At 40.3% G+C, this 21,450-nt stretch overlaps 1 protein-coding gene across 5 annotated transcripts in view; it reads right to left on the reverse strand.

Annotated features, from left to right (window-relative positions):
- Positions 1–5,998: 5,998 nt before the first annotated feature.
- The window catches only part of EPHB2 (EPH receptor B2), a 693,756-nt gene continuing 678,304 nt past the window's right edge, over positions 5,999–21,450 (reverse strand). For all 5 annotated transcript variants that reach the window (XM_069240325.1, XM_069240322.1, XM_069240326.1 and 2 more), the window contains exon 16: positions 5,999–10,853. In XM_069240325.1, coding sequence (XP_069096426.1) covers positions 10,745–10,853 — 109 coding nt within the window. In that variant the 3' untranslated portion in view covers positions 5,999–10,744. The remainder of the gene's footprint in view (positions 10,854–21,450) is intronic.

Raw genomic sequence — 21,450 nt, forward strand, 5'->3', positions numbered from 1 at the left:
ATTTGAGGTGTTCCCCAAATTTGAAAGTAAGTGTTCAGTATTTGTGGGTGAATTTCCCATTCGTGGACTTGTTGGTGATCCCGAGAGAGATTGTCTGCTAGCTGGTTCTGGATCCCTGGAATAAATTGTGCTATTAGGCAAATGTGGTTGTGAATTGCCCAATGCCATATTTTTTGTGTTAGGAGACACAACTGTGTTGAGTGTGTCCCCCCCTGTTTGTTTAAATAATACATTGTTGTCATGTTGTCTGTTTTGACAAGAATGTATTTGTGGGTTATCATGGGTTGAAATGCTTTCAACGCTAGAAATACTGCTAACAGTTCTAAGTGATTTATGTGAAACTTCTTTTGATGTATGTCCCATTGTCCTTGAATGCTGTGTTGATTGAGGTGTGCACCCCACCCTGTCATGGAAGCATCCGTTGTTATGACGTATTGTGGCACTGGGTCTTGGAAAGGCCGCCCTTTGTTTAAATTTGTACTGTTCCACCATAGAAGCGAGATGTATGTTTGGCGGTCTATCAACACCAGATCTAGAAGTTGACCCTGTGCATGTGACCATTGTGATGCTAGGCATTGTTGTAAGGGCCGCATGTGCAATCTTGCGTTTGGGACAATGGCTATGCATGAAGACATCATGCCTAGGAGTTTTAATACCATTTTTGCTTGTATCTTTTGTGTTGGATACATGGCCTGTATCACCTTGTGAAATGTTTGGACCCTTTGTGGACTTGGAGTGGCTATCCCTTCTGTTGTGTTGATTGTCGCTCCTAAGTATTGCTGTGTTTGACACGGCAAAAGGTGTGACTTTGCATAGTTGATGGAGAAACCCAGCTTGTGAAGGGTCTGTATCACATACTTTGTGTGACGTGAACACCTTGTTAGCGTGTTGGTCTTGATTAACCAGTCGTGTAAGTAAGGGAACACGTGTATTTGCTGCCTTCTGATATGTGCAGCTACTACTGCCAGGCATTTTGTAAAGACTCTTGGCGCAGTTGTTATTCCGAATGGCAACACTTTGAATTGGTAATGTATTCCTTTGAATACGAACCTTAGGTATTTCCTGTGGGAAGGATGTATCGGTATGTGGAAATACGCATCCTTTAGGTCTAATGTTGTCATGTAGTCTTGCTGTTTGAGCAGTGGGATAACGTCTTGTAATGTGACCATGTGAAAGTGGTCTGATTTGATGTAGGTATTTAGGGTTCTGAGATCTAGTATTGGTCTCAGAGTTTTGTCCTTCTTTGGTGTTAGAAAATACAGTGAGTAAACCCCTGTGTTTTTTTGTAGGCTTGGTACTAATTCTATTGCGTCCTTTTGTAGTAATGCTTGAACTTCTAGTCCTAGAAGATCTATATGTTGTTTTGACATATTGTGTGTTTTCGGTGGGACGTTTGGAGGGAATTTGTGAAATTCTATGCAATAGCCATGTTGGATAATTGCTAAGACCCAAGTGTCTGTTGTTATTTCTTCCCAAGATTCGTAGAATTGGCTTAGTCTTCCTCCCACTGGTGTTGTGTGGTGGGGTTGTGTGACTTGTGAGTCACTGTTTATTTTGAGGCGTTTTGGGACCTTGAAATTTTCCCTGACTTTTTGGGAATTGGCCTCCTCTATATTGTCCCCGAAAACCTCCCCTTTGATATTGACCCTGGTAGGTAGGTGGTCTTGTCTGTGAAGTGTTGGTTTCTGTGGGTTGACCCCGAAACCCTCCCCTAAAGGGTGTCTTTCGAAATGTGCCTCTGCTCTGCGGGGAGTAGAGTGCGCCCATGGCTTTGGCTGTATCGGTGTCCTTTTTTAGTTTTTCAATGGCAGTGTCTACCTCCGGCCCAAACAATTGCTGTTCATTAAACGGCATATTGAGCACAGCCTGTTGGATTTCGGGTTTGAACCCAGAAGTGCGCAGCCAAGCGTGCCTTCGTATTGTGACTGCAGTGTTTATTGTCCTTGCAGCTGTATCAGCTGCATCCATGGAAGACCGTATCTGATTGTTCGAGATACTTTGTCCCTCTTCCACCACTTGTTGTGCTCTTTTTTGGAACTCCTTGGGAAGGTGTTCTATGAGATGTTGCATTTCATAACAATGAGCCCTGTCGTATCTTGCCAAGAGTGCTTGCGAGTTGGCGATACGCCACTGATTTGCTGCTTGTGCTGCAACTCTTTTTCCCGCTGCATCAAATTTGGGCTCTCCTTGTCTGGAGGAGGTGCGTCGCCTGATGTCTGAGAGTTGGCTTTTTTACGAGCTGCCCCCACAACTACTGAGTCCGGTGTTAGTTGTGTTGTAATAAATATTGGGTCTGTGGGAGGTGCCTTATATTTTTTCTCCACCCTTGGAGTTATGGCTCTGCCTTTAACTGGCTCCTGAAATATTTGTTTTGAGTGCCTTAGCATTCCTGGGAGCATGGGAAGGCTTTGATACTGGCTATGGGTGGAGGACAGGGTGTTAAAGAGAAAGTCATCCTCAATAGGTTCCGAATGTAGTGAGACATTGTGGAATTCGGCTGCCCTTGCGACCACCTGTGCATATGATGTACTGTCCTCAGGTGGTGACGGTTTAGTTGGATATGAGTCTGGACTATTGTCAGACACTGGGGCGTCGTAGAGGTCCCATGCATCGGGATCATCCTGGCTCATTGTGGTATGAGCTGGTGAGTGCGTTAGTGGTGGAGTTTGCGCCGGTGATGCATGTGTTGATTGTGAGGAGGAAGGTGGTGGTGTTACTTTCTTTACCACCTTTGCTTGTGGTTGCTTGTCCCCTTGTTGGAAAACAAGTTTCCTTTTCATCCGGATTGGGGGAAGAGTGGTTATCTTCCCTCTGTCTTCCTGGATGTGAAGCCTCCTTTGAGTGTAGTCAGTTTCTACAGTTTGAAGATCTTCACCAAATCTATGCAATTGGGTGTTTAGTCCTTGTTCCTCTGTATAGGAACTAATTTTCGGTTCCGATGCTTTTTTCGGTACCGAAACCTTTTCGGTAGGCTTTTTAGGCTCCGAAGAAGATTTCTTTGATTTCGGCGTGGTATCTCGGTGCCGAACATCTTCGGTACCGCTGTCTGTGCGCCGAATTGCCTCGGAGCCGGTGACTCGAAACAATATCGACGATTTTTTCCGAGATTCTAACTAACTTTCCGACCCGAAACACGGAGCGAAAAGGAACACGTCCGAACCCGATGGCGGAAAAAAAACAATCTAAGATGGAGTCGATGCCCATGCACAATGGAACCGAAAGGGGAGGAGTCCCTCGGTCTCGTGACTCGAAAAGACTTCTTCGAAGAAAAACAACTTGTAACACTCCGAGCCCAACACCAGACGGCGGACTGTGCACAGCATGTGTATCTGCAGCTACACATGCCATCGAACATATATTTACAAATTTAGCTTCCGGGTACAAATGACAGCCAGAGGCATGATGTGGAAATTTGATCGAACATGGCCAACCCTCATCATTAACCTCAGTTTCAAGAGGCCTATGAAAATCAGCATTTATCCCTATAACTTTATAGTATTTTGCACAATTATGAATATTTTGCCTGGATTGAGTTGTGAATCCAGTTGTTATTTCTTTGTTTCCGTTTCTCTGCCTTGACCCTGGAGAGACTGCATCTTATTATCGCTCACTTTGGTCACCAGCTTTATAACTGTGGGGTGGGGGTGAGGGTGCACACATGTTACTTTCTCTCTCCCTCGAAAGTAAATTCAGATAATAAGAAAAAGTTGTGTGTAAAATAGCACAACTTCCCTTTTTTATGTAGCATGATAGCGATTACATAAATAGTGTAAGATTCTGTTTAATCGTACTAGACTACATTCATGTAAGAAGAATTGGATGTGCGCCCAAATTAATAATATAAGATCCATTAACTCAATGACTACCAAATGCAAGACTGATGTCTCTTCATCTGCATGCTGGAACCACTGTAATTTGTCATGCAGCACCACAGATGGTCATGGCTCCTAACGATGGTGCTGGCCATGTGTTCAGTATTTCTACAGAGGCGTCTATTGTTGCCTCCTGTCCTTCTCCACCTCCTTAACTCATCTGTTTCTTCCCTACTTACCTGCCGGTTAGATACGTAAATCTTAGAAGCCCACAATGTACTATAACTCTTAGTGAGATAGTAGCATTTTGTGGGGTACTATACCAACAGGACTTTCCACATTTCCTCCATCTTGCCTCTATCTTTCTTCATTCCTAAACACTCTTTTCTATCACTCCTGTTTCCACCTCCAATAGACCGTAGACTGGCATGATTCACCATAAAATGACCCTTTATATAAAATCATAACAAGGTCAGTGACAAACGTCTGTGAAGCCATGCAGTGGATAGCAAGACTCAGTTTTGGGACATACACATATGCTATACAAGGGGACAGAAGACCCGGATGGGAAAGACACACATAAAATCACCATATCAAACAACTAGAGGGTGAAAGGTGGGAAACTGTAGACAGACATACCAAACATTGTGCTCACTGACCATGCACTGAATGCATGATCATGGGAGAGAATAGAAGAGACACTAGCACAGTCTCTTTGGCAACCAAAAGAGCTAAGTCGCCTGGGAGAAATCAAGCGTGGAATGAAGGAAAGTAAAACAGATGCAAGGAATGAACCTGTAAAACGAAAATGCACCCTTACAAATGGGAAAGGTCTAGACTGCATACATCAAGCAAGGAACCCCTTACTGTCAAAGCAGTGGGAACAAGGACATACACATGTACAACTGAGACAAAAGAGGTGGAAATAAAGCTAAGGTGGCAATCATTGCTTCAGGACATCGTTGTCTGCCACCTTTCAAATCAAGACCAGGTCTACTGAAGTCTTCGATAATAGGAAAGTTGTCTCTTTTTTTCAGCAAGGAATTTTGGACAATGCAAGATCATGCGATGAGATGGTGGAATAAAATCCTGGTTAAAAAAAATACTTTGAGAAGCAAAGGCTGTCTGAAAAACATTGTAAATCTCATTAGAACACTGGAATGTTGGACGCTCCATTGAAAACAATAAAGTGCTTTGGGGTTCTACTGGCTGGTAAAAGCCCGGAGCTCCAACATTCCAATGTTGGTCACAGCTGTTGCTGTTAACAAAGGCCTCACTGAGCCTGAGGGTTTTTTAATCCCCTCGGGCTCCATGAGGGCTTTGCTTTATTTATTAGAACATTGTGCCCTCAAATGGCAGAATGTTCTAATAGCTTCATAGTCCTCCATAGATGGGCTATTCTGGCATTAAAATCCTGTTCCCTTGTTTAACTTTGGAGCGGGCCTTTAATGGCTGGAATAGCCTGCTATGGCAGGCTATATTAGAACATAGAATGTAGGGAGCTCCATTGAAGACAGTTGATGCTCAGGGCCTTCAAGATACTGGCATTAAAGTCCCACTCTCTTGGTTAACGCTGGAGCGGGCCTTTAATGGCCGGTATAGCCCGCTACAGCAGGCTATAAGGCTATATTAGATCATAGAATGCTGACAGCTCCTTTGAAGACAATTCATACTGAGGGCCTTCATGAAACTGCATAGCCCTAGTAGCGGGCTAAAAAGCTGTAAAAAATGTCCTATTTATGTTGCATACTTTTAACACTGCAAATTGCTGGATGGAATGCTCCAATATAAAATCAATATTTATAAACACCTACAAAGAAAATATAAAATTCAGAGAGTCAAGATCTGAAATTACCCTCCTTAAGCACCTTAAACTTCCCATTTCATGAAGCTACTGTAAGCGCATTATTTAGGACTTAAATGTATCCCATTGTTTCATAGCAGCTGCATAAACCATTATTCAGTAGAATACATATTTAGTAATTTACTAAAAATCGAATGTAACCAAAATATGTAAATTTCAAATATTGGTCGTAATAACTATTTCAAACGTGATTGTTCGTTATTAAAGATTTTGACACCATTCTTAAAGGCTTTGGTAATGAAAACGAGACAGGTTGTAAGCAGCTTCTAAGTCCACGACCCCATGGTTTAAAAAGCAACACATTCATCCACAACCACCAGTATTAGACAAATGTTACTGTTTAATGAATAACCAACTAATACACTTCAAAGTTTAATGCTGACTGTACCCATGGTGTAATTTCACCAAAATGGAAAACAATTGTTAAAAATCAGTGGCACAGTCACACTTCTCGGAAATCAATGGGTTTTCACATTTTCAAAATAAAATGCTCTATTCCCCACTCCTCCGGTACAGTCTGCATTTGAGATTCCTGAAAATGTACTGCAAAATCATAGAAATCAAGAGTTTTTTCCTACATTTCTTTTCAAACGGGTGAACTGACAAGGACTGTTGCTTCTGATTGTGGAGCATGCTGGGAGTTGAAGGATGTAGACAAACACAGAGGCGACCATCTTTTTTTCCTCAAGGAAAGAGTTACAAAAATGATGTATAAATACACGTTCTTGGTGTTGCAGGTAAGAGAAATTTCCATGTAAAGCAAAGGAACTACAATCGCAGAACATTTTCCATATGAAATAAAGTCATATATATTTTTCACATTTGTATTGCACAGCTAATTTGAGAACTGGGTAGGTTCACATAAGTGTGCTGGAAAGAAAATAAATGTAGACTAATGTACCTTCTCGCATAATTTAATTTCCTTTTCGATATCTTTTTCAATTTTGGTTTAACAAAGTCCATACATATGAAATTATCTCGATAACTGCTACTTTTTCTTAAATACACTTGCACGCTTGAAGCTACCTGAATCCACTCCAGAAATTAAGGTTTTGCAAAAAGCTGTGTTCTTCCAGTAGCACCTGAATGGAGACGTCAAGTCTTCAATGTTATAGTCCTCTGCATTGCGAGGTACAGCCCTTTCATTATCTTCAGGTACTTGGGGCTGCTTTCCTGGATCGAACACAACCTCACTCAAGTGGACGGGCAACGACCTGTTACTTTCGATTCCCATCCACTACACAAAAACCTCAATACATCTCCCATGACCTCTAGGTAGATATACATTTTGTTTTTCTTTCCTGTATACTTTAAACTTCAACTTTTAGAGGGCTCATTGTATTTATAATTCTCTTTCCGCCAATTTTAATGAGAAAAACTGGTGTAATCGAAGCTAAGAAACACTGCCTTGCTTTATTTTGTTTTTTACATAATAGTGTTTGATGTTGCACAGTCTTTTAGACGATGGATGATACTCAATTTACAGACTTTAGAAGGATGGAAGATTGAGTGGACCATTTCAGAATTTGAACCTCTGACATGCAGATCAAAATAAAAGCCAGTGGTGAGTATTTAACTCACTGAACCGTTTACTGTCAGTTTGATAATGATTACAGCATTACAATGACACTATATGAGTGTATGCTATAGCGAGAATGGCCCACTAGACATCAACTATTTGTAAGTATTGGTTTCAGTGGTTTTAAAAGGGCTCAGAAGTCAAAATGGCTGCCTGCTAAATCTGACAATCTAATAACAAATGTCCGGGCCTTGTATTAATGGCTAATGTGTGGGACGCATTTCAGTGTCTGGTGGAATACGTTTCACAATTGAATTATTATTGTAGCAAACACAGACATTAACCACCCTGCTCAAAATTCACACTTTTGACATGACACTGCTTTCTGGCCAGAGATACAGCAGTGCTTCTTCTGTTGGAGGTTGGCAAGCAAAAACATATTACTGCAGCCGTTCATTGACATGCAATTATTAGCACTGTATGAGAATGACACAGCACTGTAATGTCGGTCATTAGTTTCATTTAGAAGGCTCCAGGAAAGATTTCACAGATTATCTCCTCCTAAATCACTTAACTATAGTGGCAACCCAAGTATGCAATATCTGGAGTCACTTTTTAAGCACCTTGGAAACTCCTGGAACATCTGTAAACCAGTCATAGTGAACCTGAAATCAGCCTTTTTAAGGAACTGTCTTTCTTCCACATGTGAACAGATTCTTCGACGAAGATGAATGCTCTGGGAACAAAATGGATAACAAATTTCATCAAATCCTTTCTGCTAACTGAATAATCTAGTATTTCGCCTCCGTCCTTGAGCACATCACTGCCTACGAGCTGGAAGAGGGCATGGGCTTTCACAATGAAGCCTGACATGACAGCGGTGGAGCCAGCTTGTGGCAACAGGAACACCTCCAGGTAAGGGATATTTTCAGCCTGTGGCATGCTTCAAAATATGTTTGCCTCACAAAATGCAGCTGTGCAAATTATATGTAAAAATAACAGGACTGGAGCCATGATTGTGAGGTTCAATCACAGGACTGAAGCCATGATTGTGAGGCTCAGTCACAGGACTGGAGCCATGATTGTGAGGCTCAATCACTACAGTAGCTGGGGCTTCAACAAGATTTTCATAAACCTGTCCAGGGCATTCACAGAAAACCTGAAGAACATGACAATACTGAAAATAAATATCCTGAACACCTCATGGTAAATAATGAAAGAACTCAAACCTGCACAAAATACAGAAGAACAATATTAACGGGAATAATCGGAGGAAGGACAATCTTGATTTGTTACAATAGAAATGAAATTTTTCAGGACCATAATAACTTTCTCTCACCTTTTATCTGTTATTGGGTTGCAACATGTGACAAATTCTGAACTGGGTAAACTTTGATGGCAACAGTCTTAATCTAAACGATTGGGTGTATCTGGCCAGTATTTAGCTATAACAGTCTTGCACCAAGAAGTACCTAAACGTCACTCTGTATTTTGTGGTCTATATGGCATGGTGTGCTGCCTAATTTAGTTATATAGGAACTTATAACAAGAGCACCAATTTACTGATCCCCCCATTCCCCACCAACCAACTCTTTTTCAAACTCAAACTGTCAAATTGGATACCAAAAAATACTTTCCTTTCCCTTTCTATGTCAAATCATGGAGGTCAGCTGTAGACAATAAGCTATCTACACTCAAGGTGATTGGATGCATTTCATGTCTGTAGCCCGCAGCTGGATTTTTATTTTTTTGCTTTATCCACATGCAAATTATTATCACATTTAACATGTTAAAATTAACATTAATTTCATATTACTTAGACTGAGGCTCACACTAGATTCTTCGTTCAAGCTCTACTGACTCAAGTTCTTGGACCGCCATGAAAATATTGCATTAAGTAACAGAAATACTGTGGGTCTGTGGCTGTACTGTAACAGATGCTACCACAGCACCATTTAGCATCAGAAAGTGAGGACGAATTAGCCTACCCTAACTTGTGTTCATTTCCATCAACAACATTCTGAACCGTAAAGCTCTCCGGCACATTTCACATTCCTCTGTAAATTTGGTAAAATATGAGCCCTTGACTACCATCTTCCCCAAGGCTTTAGGAGCATCGGTCTGGGAGGGGAATGTGTGCTCCATGTTGACTGCGCTTCAACTGTACCCACGAGGCCAAATCAAATCTCAGTTCCTCACATATAAAGGCTGCAATACATTTCTGAAGAGCTTATATAATAAGCTGCACAAATACCAGAAATGGGGAGTCCCTATCTTTGTAGTGAGCATGCCCCAACAACTAAACAGTCATTAGTATAGGCTGTGGCAGATGGTGCCTAGCATCTGATGGGGATCAACTTTCTACCGACCAAAGGAAACTAAGCCGACGCGTATTAAGAATCTTTCCCTGGCACTCTCTCTCTAGGTGAAAACAAATAGTTGGAACGTTCACGTTAGGCAGAGTATTCGGTTCTTCACTGGTGCAAATATTTGTTGTACCAAATATTTCAAGATAAAAAAAATGGAACACAGAAAGATTGTAAACATATAGGGTGAGAACAAACCTTCAACAACACGACCAAAAAGGAATTTACACTATAGCATTTTGTAATTAGAATCTACTATACTGTACTTGGGAAGGCTTCTGAGAAACAAGTTATTGGCAACTATTGATGACATCACCAAAGGTCTTGTGCACATGATATGTATGAGATGATGCCATTAGAGGTGTGGCATAGGTGGAACCTTGTAAAACTCACAAAACTGTTTAAGTCAGAAAGACAGTAAGAGCTAAAAAGGAAGTGTCTGTTTATCCCCTAAAAAGGGTCTACAAGGCTCCTTCTCTCCGCAGAAATCACCTGTTCATTGTTTAGATGTCCAAGGTTCAACACCTTCTGGGGAAGAGTCTGAGTCAGAGATGCAACAGGTCCATTTTATGGAAAAAAAAGTCAACAGCTCTCACTCCCTCCCTTCTGCCACTCAAATGAGCCCAAACGGGTTCTGGATTGAACCAAGGACCAGGTGCAATTTGCAGATATGTCTGGCATCTAACTGAGAGTTCTGCAAGTGTATCTCACATTCCTTTCCTTTTTGCTTTCTTCTTCTTGGAAAGGTGTCCTTTTTCTGCGAGGCCAAAGTGCCCCACACGCCTGGGCAATTTAATCATTTTGTGCAGAAGGAGAAGAAAGTTAAAATTCTCAATCTCCCATATTGATATCACAGAGCCCTTTTCTAGAATGCCATTGCCTTTTTTTAGTTTTCAAAATTTTCATCACAGTTTTCCTCCTGGATATTTGCAATTCTTTGTCACTTCCCTTTATTCTTTACTTTTTTTTACTCTTTTACTAATAATGTTTCAATTAAGAAGGTCCAGAAGACATCTCAGTACAGTGGTGAAGCTTGGTTTCTTCCTTTGGTGGACCCTCACAGCAGCATCCTATCCTGTCTCTGTGGGAAAGGGAAGGCTGTTGGCATGGAAGAGTGGACTTATCAAAGAGGAAAGTGACACAGGCATAGCCTTCAGAAGAGGAGCAGAAAGGCTGACTGCCATCAAACCTCTACAGACTGGATTTGATTCATCTGTGCTCGCATCACTTGGATACTGTTGAGAATTTTCTTCTGATGACCTGCTAAAGTGACACCAACTCGTAAAATGTCCCTGCAAAAAGAGAAAAAAGCCCCAGAAACACATTAATTTGGTCCCTTAGCTTTTAGGTTAGTTTACCAATTTTTAACACACCAATTAAGTCAGATTTAAAATGAGATAATGGGTTACTCGTATGGGACTGAAGACGGAAGTACGGCTTACTAAATATGAGTGTTAGCATGCACTGATAAGCACAAAAAGATACTATAAGGAAAAAATAACTACAGTTTAATTAGTGCTACCAGGACTCATTGGTACTGTTCATTAATGAGTTTAGAGTCCTGACTCCATGATTAATTAACCACTCCAGGTTAAATTGGCACCATTTCCACATCCAGAACTGATCCCTGTTGGGAGGCATCAACAAAGCACGAATGAGAACAAACGGCACTTAAAATACTCACATATGAAATACAAATACAAAGCACAACACCAGAATAAGCATGTATGTGGAAATGGAAGTGCACTGGCATGGTATATGTTCTGTGGATCTCCACCAACCAATAAGCAAAGTGCTCCGTCTGCTTAAGTAGGCTTAAGTAGGTCTGCCTAATAATCTCCAGGGGTGAGAATGAATGGGACTGAAGTATCCTACAATTATATTTAGGGGACTTTCCTATTTTGGTGTATGGTCAGTGCAGAGTTATACCACTGTATCAGCATGGTATTTGGGAATATGGAACAACTGTGATGGCTTCTTATTATCAGATATAGGGGAACCAGCAAGTAACAAACACAAATACCAAAAAAATTGTAAAGTTGAAAGAAAAGCAGAGTAAAGCAAAATTGTTTATGAGAAGTGTGGATAAAAGACAAAGAGTAAAATATGTTTCTTCACAACAGAGTTAATTAGGCACTAAGCGCAGGCAAAACTCGCATAAAACATATGGGCTACTAAGAAAATACGATACAGGCTAAAGTATCCCTCAGCTCGACAAGCTCGATACTGACAATAATAGGTTGCCATTGTTTCCTCAGGCCTTCCAAGACTTCAAGAGGCCACCTTCCCAAAAGGAAGATCCCTCATTTGGAGGAATAAATCAGGACAACATGCAGTCAAATAAATGTGTGTGCCTGCGGTCAAATTCCAGTAAGAATGTAGTGCAAACTGGATAGAGAGGCAACTATACAGAAATTAATTAAATTAAAATCAACTTTACTAAACATGAGCTTGTGAAGTACCAAAGAAGCAGACAACGTGGTTAAAATGTCAGCTACTCCAGAAGTTTGCAAAAAAATGTTTTCAAGTAAGGACCTGAAAAAAGAGCTACGACAGACATACCACACACATATTTAGCCCCCTGAGAAGAAAGCCAGAAGCTTTATGGCACTGTTTATCGAAGGGTAAAAGGAAACCAATGGTGACAGCTGCACATCCTCGAAGTCTACTTTGCTATACTTGTCTGCTGAAAGAGGCAATATGTCATTCTGCAGGAAAATACCACACCATCTGTCCGAACATATAGAATAATACACACATAACCACTTTTCATTCTACCCAACTGCAGTAGGTCCATGGAGTTGATACCATGCATGGGTGATGCACAGCTGAAACTAACATATATGTCAATTTCAGCACCCACATCTAAATGTGGAAAACATACATTATTAAGAAATTGATTATGGGAATCAAATCATATCATCATCTACGGATCTATGAGAAAACATTAAACATTGGGCTAACCAGGAAACATATAGCTGGAACAGAAAAGGAATCTAAATTCATGGACAGAATAATCATTCATAAGGAAACCTCAATAAAAAAGAAATTGATAGTTTGAACCACTGCAAATGTATACCTACATAATCCTCTATCGTTTTATGTAATACTCAAAAAAGTGCACAGTAAATTCACTGTATGAAGTGTATGAATGCGGTGGTGATTCTCTATCTAGTTTGGTGTGTTTTGTTAAGCTGAGTAAAGCAAATCACTCATAACTTCTAAGTTACTGTTTTGTTTCTTAGCAGACACTAACAACAGAATATAGAATCATTCAATGTAAGTCAGTGATAGGCATAAAGACAGCTGTGCGCATGCCACTCCAAGGCAGAACTATTGAGATCAGTTGCAAAAGGTTTACTGGTGATTTTTATTCTGGACCCAAGAATGTACAGTCATGTTGTATATCCACCACTGTTGTTTGATATGTTCAAATACACTGCTCTATGAGATATGACTTCAGCAATAAATATTGTGATTATATTGAGAAAGGTGCCCTGTGTGCTACAGTTTCCACAAATTCAGAAAGATATTAAACTGATTGCCAAACTATGATTTGAAACTGCTGATATAATGAAACCAAACACAGCCTACAGTATTCAAACGGAAACGAAATGCTTAGCTGTGGACAAGATGGAACAAGAGTAGAAAATACAATAAAGAAGTGTAAACTAAGACAATTTAAGGAAACTTCAATATGGGTTAAACAGATTTAAATATGCCCTCCTTGGTAGCTTTTACTTGCCTCCTAAGTAAAACCATAAAGAAAACAATGGGCAAATGGAAATCTTAATTTCGAATCCTCTTGTGGTTTTTTAACTCATTTAATCTCCTTGCTAGTATCTAACACTCAGTTATGAAACCATTAATTGAAGTCTCTCACTTTTGTTTAACACGTGATTTCAAATATGTATTTGAATCTTCGTAATAGTATCTAACACCCATTAAGAATCTACTAATTGAACCATTTTAATAGTATCTAACACTGTATTGAGAATCTACTCATTAAACCCTTTTGCTACTATCTAAGACTACTTTGAAAATTCCCCCATTGAATACTTGTAAAAATGGCTGGATCGAAAGAAAAATAAAAGGTGAGAAATAATGTGGTGAATTATATGCTGACACCCGGTTTACTATCATGCAAACTAGTTTACTTTTATCAAGTTCTAACATTGATCCTGCACCACCACCTAATGCAGCAACCAGCAATGTACTAACAGTATTTATTTACTGATGTGTTTCTAAATGTATGTAACAGCTGGCAAGTGTGCTTCAAGAGCTAAGACTTATTAGTTCAGATGCATTGTTAACAAATAAAGCAAAGGTATGTGTGAAGATAGTGCATTGAAACGTGGGAATCCACACAATTTCATTTCTTAATTTTGAACAATTTGCATCACTAGACATGTTAGAGTGAACACATGATCATCTTGTCTGTTCCAAGCAGCTCTCCTAAATGCATGTTTGACTGGGCACTTTGCAGAGTGGGGAGTCAAGAATGTAAAGACTTCAACAACATTGTAAATCAGTGTCATGAGATCAATGGTAGAAATATTTTCTTCTACAATAAATCATTCAGATCTCATGAGAATATATTACTGATGTAGTGATTATGTCATGCACCTTTAGTAGGTTTCTTCCTGTAAATTAGACTCAGGGTTCTAGTCTTTTATGTATGATCATGGAGTCAAAAAACAACTAGCTCAGATAAAGGTAACTCATCAAGGACCAGAAGTTATAATATTGCAACGCACAGCTTGGGTTTTTGAGGACAGGCGTATATGGTTCAATTTTCGCTTCATTGCTACTCATACATGATCTTTTATACAAACAAATTCCCTTTTTTGACTATCATAAGAGCTTAAGTGCAGACCAATCCCAGTCTTTCAACTGAGGCATCGGCCTGTCTTGCAGGAAGGGTGCACGCTCTAAGAAGAACCTACATTCTTCAGACTTTAAAATTCCTCATGGCTTTGTTTCTTTGTGCGCATAACTGTGAAAACCTGAAATTCTACTTTGCACTGCAGACAGTGGATTATCATACAGAGACACTGAGATGGGCTATTATTGCTTGCTATTTGCACAAGAATTTGCATTATGTCACTGAATAGAAACTGATAGGTTTGGGATAATGGTGACATAATGTGTGATTCACTTACCAAACATGCTTAGGATTTTCCCATGGGAGTGTGAAACACTTTGCATATTAAAGCAGCAATACTATCCAAACAATCTCTCTTTTTCTACCCTTTGATTGGTCATGGTGTGAGTTTTGCTTTCCAGTTTCTATAAATGCCAATCCAGCTCAAACATGGGTGAACGGTTTGAATTAAAACGAGAACACCTTTTAGTATGTCTTCACCCGGTTTTGAAAAGAGAGGTAAAACAAAAAGTCTCCTGAGATTGTTCAGTATTTATTGCAGAGTCAGACTGCGGCTGAGTCTTGAGCATGCCGAACTTTGCAAGGAGAATTAGCTCAAGGCCAGTGCCCGAGGTAAGTTGATAGGTGTGGATGGTGGGGATCAGCATTCATTGATGGGGACCAGGACTCATTCATATTAACAGACTGACTGGCAGCAAGAAAGAGAAAGGCAGAAAAGGGAGAAAGAAGGAGGATACAAAAAATATGGGAAAACCATAACGTAGTGGTAAAGGAAGGATGAAAAGGAAGATGCACAATTGAAATAAAAAAGCCAGTAAGTGTAGGGTTTGTGGGAGAGGCATGAGCCGCAATCCAGCCTACTCAGCCTTGGTATGTGGCAACCTGGGTATTTGTCAGTGGGATCCTTTGGAAAACATCGGACCGTCACTAATAAATGCCTAACAACATACTGGATTCATAAGCGTGCAAAGCCCAGCTAGTCCAATGCCCTTGCACACTGCTGCAGCATACAATAGCAGTATAAGATTGAACTGATCTATAATTTCCCCACGACTACTGCTCCCTTGTTTCTGACAAGCCTTTCACAATGCAATCGCCATGTTTGACTCTATCGCCCCTGCTTAATTACGTCTTCACGAAGTAAGACTAAAATACATGGCAACATTTTGAATACGGTAAGAGGGAGATTTCAAATGACTTACAATAAAGAGCAGAGAATTTAGGTGGGAAACATCTAAAATAAAGCCATTTTGCGCTAAAAAACAAATAGAGAGACACCGCCTGAATCAGGTCTGTTGGCATATATAGTCTCAGCAGTGCTTCCCAACCTATGGTCCGGGACCCCCGGGCATCCGCAAAGCCTCCTCAGTGGGTCCGTAAGTGTATAGAAATTAAGTAGATAAATGTACAAATGAAAATTTGAAAATATACTGTAAATGTTAGGGAATTTGAAATTGGAGGCTAAAAATTAAATTAGTATCCTCAGATTGATTTGTGGGAGCAGTGCAGGTACATAAAGCAGTACATACTATGGACGATGTGTAGCTTCAATTGAATTTAGAAAAGCTCCAACTTTCCTATTAAAATGTCTATTTTTTATTGTATTAGTTTGCAAATTAAATCAAATGTGTTGTCATTTGTGTATGTGTTTGATGGAGTGCTTGTTTCTATATTTTTTGTGTATTGTTCTGCAGTTCCATTTATCGACAGTGTTTAGGCCTGGATCCCTGGCTTCCAGTAATGACTCATTGGGGGGTCGCAGATTCCAATAATGATTTAGTGGGGGCTCCCGGGGTCCCCCTAAGTCAAAAGGTTGGGAACCACTGGACTACAATCCTAGAGTAATGTAGGCAGTGTGTCATGGGCCCTAGTGCAAAGAAGGAAATGCATCCCTCACACTGCTGTTGTTGGCATTGTAATATACAGCAATAAACAGAGTTCAGTAGGCAAGGCCTGCGGACCCCGGTGCCACTGCACCTGCTGCATCAGTTGAAGCTACGCCCCTGCAGTCATATCTATGCAAATTGAAATTAGAAAATCTCTACTTTAGGTTTTGGAGTGCAAAGCCCATCACCATCCTAGAGGCCTGTGTTTTAGACAGGATCCTCACCTGAAAAGCTAACGTTAAATGCATTTGTGTAGCCTTTTTCTACCATTTGTATCAACCGATAGAGCCAAACAGTTATTGTGACTCCCGTTAGGGCAACTTCGGAAGCAACATTTTCTTCCCTCACAGGGGCGCTAAAATGAAAGCCTCACGCGGTGACAATGGCTACTTCAAGCGACATGGAACTTTGAACATACTTAAAATAAGTAGATTTGACAGTACTGCTGCTTTAAAATCTGTATATTTTGAATTAAATTTGACAGAATTCTGTTGCAAAATGACAGAACTGACGACGATAAAGAACAAATGGGTATATATTTTGCTACTTTTTTAATGGAAATGTGTCCCTGACAGATGAATTCATGAATGAAGTCCAACCTCCCTTTCCTCCCAGTTTCCCACGGTTCACACACTGCTCGATGGCTGGTAAAGGCACACTCACATGTTCGGGGCCCGGGCTGCCTGCTTACAAGGACGACAGAACACAAAAAAAGAAGAGATTTCAGTGTTGTCGGAATAAGTGGGGACAAGGCAGCTGCACAGAGCGTGTTTGCCTGCGAGGCTGCACTGTGCCGCCTTACGCAACACAAAGAGCGAGCAAATATTGGTTTAACTGGCTACAAAAGAAATCGCAGCCACAGGCACTTAACAGGGCGCAGGAACACTCGGCCCATTAATTCCGCTCCCCCAGAATACACTCGTGAGACTTCATCAGGGCAGGCCACAAATCTCTCATAGTGTGCTCTGGGCGGGAAAAAACACGACGAGCTCCCGCCCTCTTCCCTCCATCACCCAAACTTGCAACAGGGAATATCTACCAAGGGAAAGTTGCAGTGAACAGATTACTCAACCCAAATAATTCAACACTTCCAAACAAGCACTCCCCTATGGTGTAAAGTGCTAACCATCCACTAGTTTTAGTTCCCCTCCATCACACCCCAGCCTCCAAGCCAAAATAACTGACTCTCTGCCTGGTCTCTGCAATGCATGACCCTGCTGATAATAAATAGGTCATAACTGCTGCTACTTCTAGTTTAGGGTGAGCACCTCTGTCCAGGTAATGGTGGATACTCCTTCGAGTCTTGGACTTTAATGTTGGGTTCTGCAAATTCGGTTCTGGAGAGCCGGATCCATGACAGATTTTTAGCACATCCACATTTAGAAAAATGTAGATTTCTGAAACATCTTTTTTCTGAATGTGGATATGCTAAAAAACCTGGCATGGACCCGGCTCTCCAGGACCGACTTTGCAGAACCCTGGCCTAATGTATTCTGGGTGGTTTTGTCTTGTTTTGCTTTCGTAGCAGTAATGAGACTAACACACCTATGTAGGTGGAAAGTTGAGGACAGCAGTGTCTGTAATGACCAGGAATGCAGTGTTCTCCTAGTCTCATCATCCCTTGCACCCTCGACCATGTCTTTGCTTACCACCTTTGCCAAGTCATCAGAACATGTTCTTCATGTGGGAACCCAAATGTCTACTTTGACAGATGAATGTGGTTTTTAGTTCAATTGTGGCTTCTACTGGCCACACCCACCTTACCATCCTTATGTTTGACTTCTGTTGAATCTTTGACCATCAATAACTCTCATTAATTTTGCTTCTATGAATTGGGCAGCCTTCTCATTGCACCTCACTCTAGTTAAGCACTTCAGATTTGCCACCCATACTGTACTCACCCACCGAGTTTTGTCCCAACCCTTCCGTAATCATTATCAGTCAGCAAGGTCTATGTTCTTCTGATCCTTCAAGTATATTTGACCCTTCATCTCACTCAAACCATGTACCCTACACCCACATCTACCCTCTCAAGTTTCAGACCATCACTACCTAACCACCTTAAAATTCAGCATCTATATGGTTTATGGCGAAAAATGCATAAAGATACATTTTCTGAAGTTTAAAATGAATGGCATTCAAAAGGCTGACCATTCAAAATTGATAAATGTAATTTAGAAAATGTGTCTTCGTGTTGTTTTTCCATTTATCTCAAAGATCCAATTTGCCCATTTCGATTTTGGGGATACCTTTGAACTCCCTCCTCACACTTTAATATGTATATCCTTCGAAAGAGAAAAGTTAGAACCTTTCTGCATCTTTCTACACATTACGAGCTACGGTAGCTTTTTTTTAAGTGACTTCTTTTGAACTGTTCATCTAACAGGTTTTTGCACAGGAGGTTTTATTTTCATTCTTCATGTCTGCAAACATGTTCGCTCTTTCATGTGAAAGGGCTATGCACCAATATTTTAAGTGGTTTGTGGGAGCGACATTCATGTGACCATGTCTTATATGGGATAAGTTACCCTCTGGCTTACATGACAAGGATATTGCAAATCACCTTGGGAGTTCCATAACCTTATAAAGGAACTCCTCAGGTGACTTGCAAAACACTTTAATGTATGGCAGGGGTATATTATCCCTCATGTACCAACCTCCAATTTGTATTTCTACAGTAATTGTTAGAAGGTTCTGTGCTATTTAGCCCATTTTCACTTTAATGTCCAGACCTGCTATTCGATGCTTGGTCATTCATTTGTAACCTTTCAGTTTGGTGTTTTACCAAGTTTTCTTTAAAATTTAAATCTGACTTTCTTCAGCCTAATTTAATCAATTTGGTATTCATCTTGTTGGTTTTCAACAGAGAATCGCATAGAATGCCTTTTCTCTGTTGGCCTGCTTGGAACATTCTATCTTAGGACATAGGGGCAGCTGCTTCATTAGATTAATTCTATAGATCATTTGAGGGCCCCTCCTTTAAGTAAACAGGCTCATTGTGCAGGACTTATGCCAAATCCATTTAAGCAATATCTACCATGCTGGGGGACATTTAGTCCACCTATCTTTCATACATTCTAGCCGTCTACCGTCCTGTAATGCTGCATCATCATATAATGTGTACCTTGCAATGCCTTTACAATAGTTCCTTGTTGTTTGCCAGCAACTGGTTGCACTGAACTATCCACTTTGTTTTCTTGCTGGGCTGCTAAAAAAATGAATAAATGCTAAGATAAACTATTCTGAAATCGATATATTAATTTCAACTTGATGGTCCGTTCACATGACTAATAGTGTGCAGATGGCGTGCTCTGACCTTGTACTTAGCGGAGAAAAGACTGGTGACCAAAAACAAGTACATCTCCTTAATGCATCCCCATCCCTAATGTTCAAAGAATTTCTAAAAAAAAAACCTCCAAATAACTGTACTTATCCCTCTCACACACACACTATCTTCATGGCACATACTGATCTATGGGTCGAAGAAAATATCTGTCGGCCGGAATCTCTACCCTATCTGTGATTTGTTCTGTGACATACTTTCTAATCTCTTAAGTGTTTTGTATCACTGTTTTGTTAATTTATAATACCAATAATCACTTCAGGGGCAGACATTATCTGAAAAGGATACCATGTTTAAGTACTGCTGCTGTGTGTCAGTCACATATAATCGATAATGAAATCAACAGTATTGATTCCATTGTCAATGAATACCTTCTTTGAGCAACTCAACTGCTCCACCTCTTTGTCAATTAAATCTTCTGCAAATAAGTGATTTGCTGATGATTTTTTTATAGTTTTATTTTTTTCTAATGGATCATAACCAGCCTAATAGAATTCTTTGAGATCTTACACAAAAAAAAGTGCAATGTATCATCATTTTGGATAGATTAACTTAGAGAAGACCACTTCTGTGTATGATAGTTGAAGTAGTATAGCCTTTGAGAAGACCCAAGAAAATAAATAGAGTCAAAATATTGTTCAGGAAGGTAGGCTTATAACCACTTTTAGGCTATAGGTTAGACCTGGTCTATCCTGAGTAGATAGAATACTAGTATATGTATCTGATGAACAACATATGTTCTTGAAGAGGAAGGTTTCAGCAATCTCTTAAATTTGAAGCAGTCAGTTTGCTGTTTGACATTCAGTGATAAAAAGGTCCACCCGCTGAGCCTTGCATAGGGTCCTTCCAATAATTCTTTGCATGTCTGCGAGAGGGACTCTACGTTGTGATTGCAATACCATCAGCTTCTAGCTCGAAGGAAACTAATGGACAACTTGGCAAGATAATCCCCGTGGGTCACAATTCTGAGCTTTCTGTATGAGTCAGTAGGATTAGGAAACTACTCTTTACTTTATTATGAGACAGTGGAGAGACTTCACAAGAGGTGTGAGACGAGCCTAACATTTCAGGAGAAAGTGAGGGCATGCAGCATAGGCCTGTTCATTATGAAGTTTGGAGAATTAATTTTAGTGGGGACTTGTCACGTTTGCATCATAATCTATTTTCTGATGCACAATCTGTAGAATTCCACAAAAAAGTTTGTTTCAAGCTCAGATGGTTCAAAAGTTACTAAAAACTCAGCAACACCTGTTGCCACACAGTAGAATGCGCGTTGCAAAGCCTGACTCGTCTATGCTGTCTATTGCTCTATTTAGGTGTTAAAATATTACTAATGAGGGGTAGATACTGCAATGACAGAGTTAATAAGTGTAAAATTGACAAAATAATAAAGTAAAACTATCAGAAATGATCTGCATCGCGACACAATTTGTCTTTTCATGCTGCGTAATTTACTCAACCCTGGCACGTATTTTGGCCCTCTCCTGCCACACAGTTCCAGTAGCCTGTTAATAGTACTCAAATTTTCATCACCAACTGAAGCTGAAGGGAGGGTAAACAAAAAGACTCAGGCTTAAACTCCGAGCTCTCATCTGACTGGACTACTTGCCATCTTCACCAAATAGGTGTTCCTTGCTCAGAATGAAAAACAGACAGTTAATAATCGAGAATCTCAGAAGAAGGATACTTTTCTAAGGAAGTGATTCAGATCTAGCAGGAATTGTCTATGCCATCACAATCACCACTTTGCCATCTTCAGCCAAAAACTATTTGAC

This window comes from Pleurodeles waltl, chromosome 6 (genome assembly GCF_031143425.1).
Source record: "Pleurodeles waltl isolate 20211129_DDA chromosome 6, aPleWal1.hap1.20221129, whole genome shotgun sequence".
Taxonomy (NCBI): Eukaryota; Metazoa; Chordata; class Amphibia; order Caudata; family Salamandridae; genus Pleurodeles; species Pleurodeles waltl.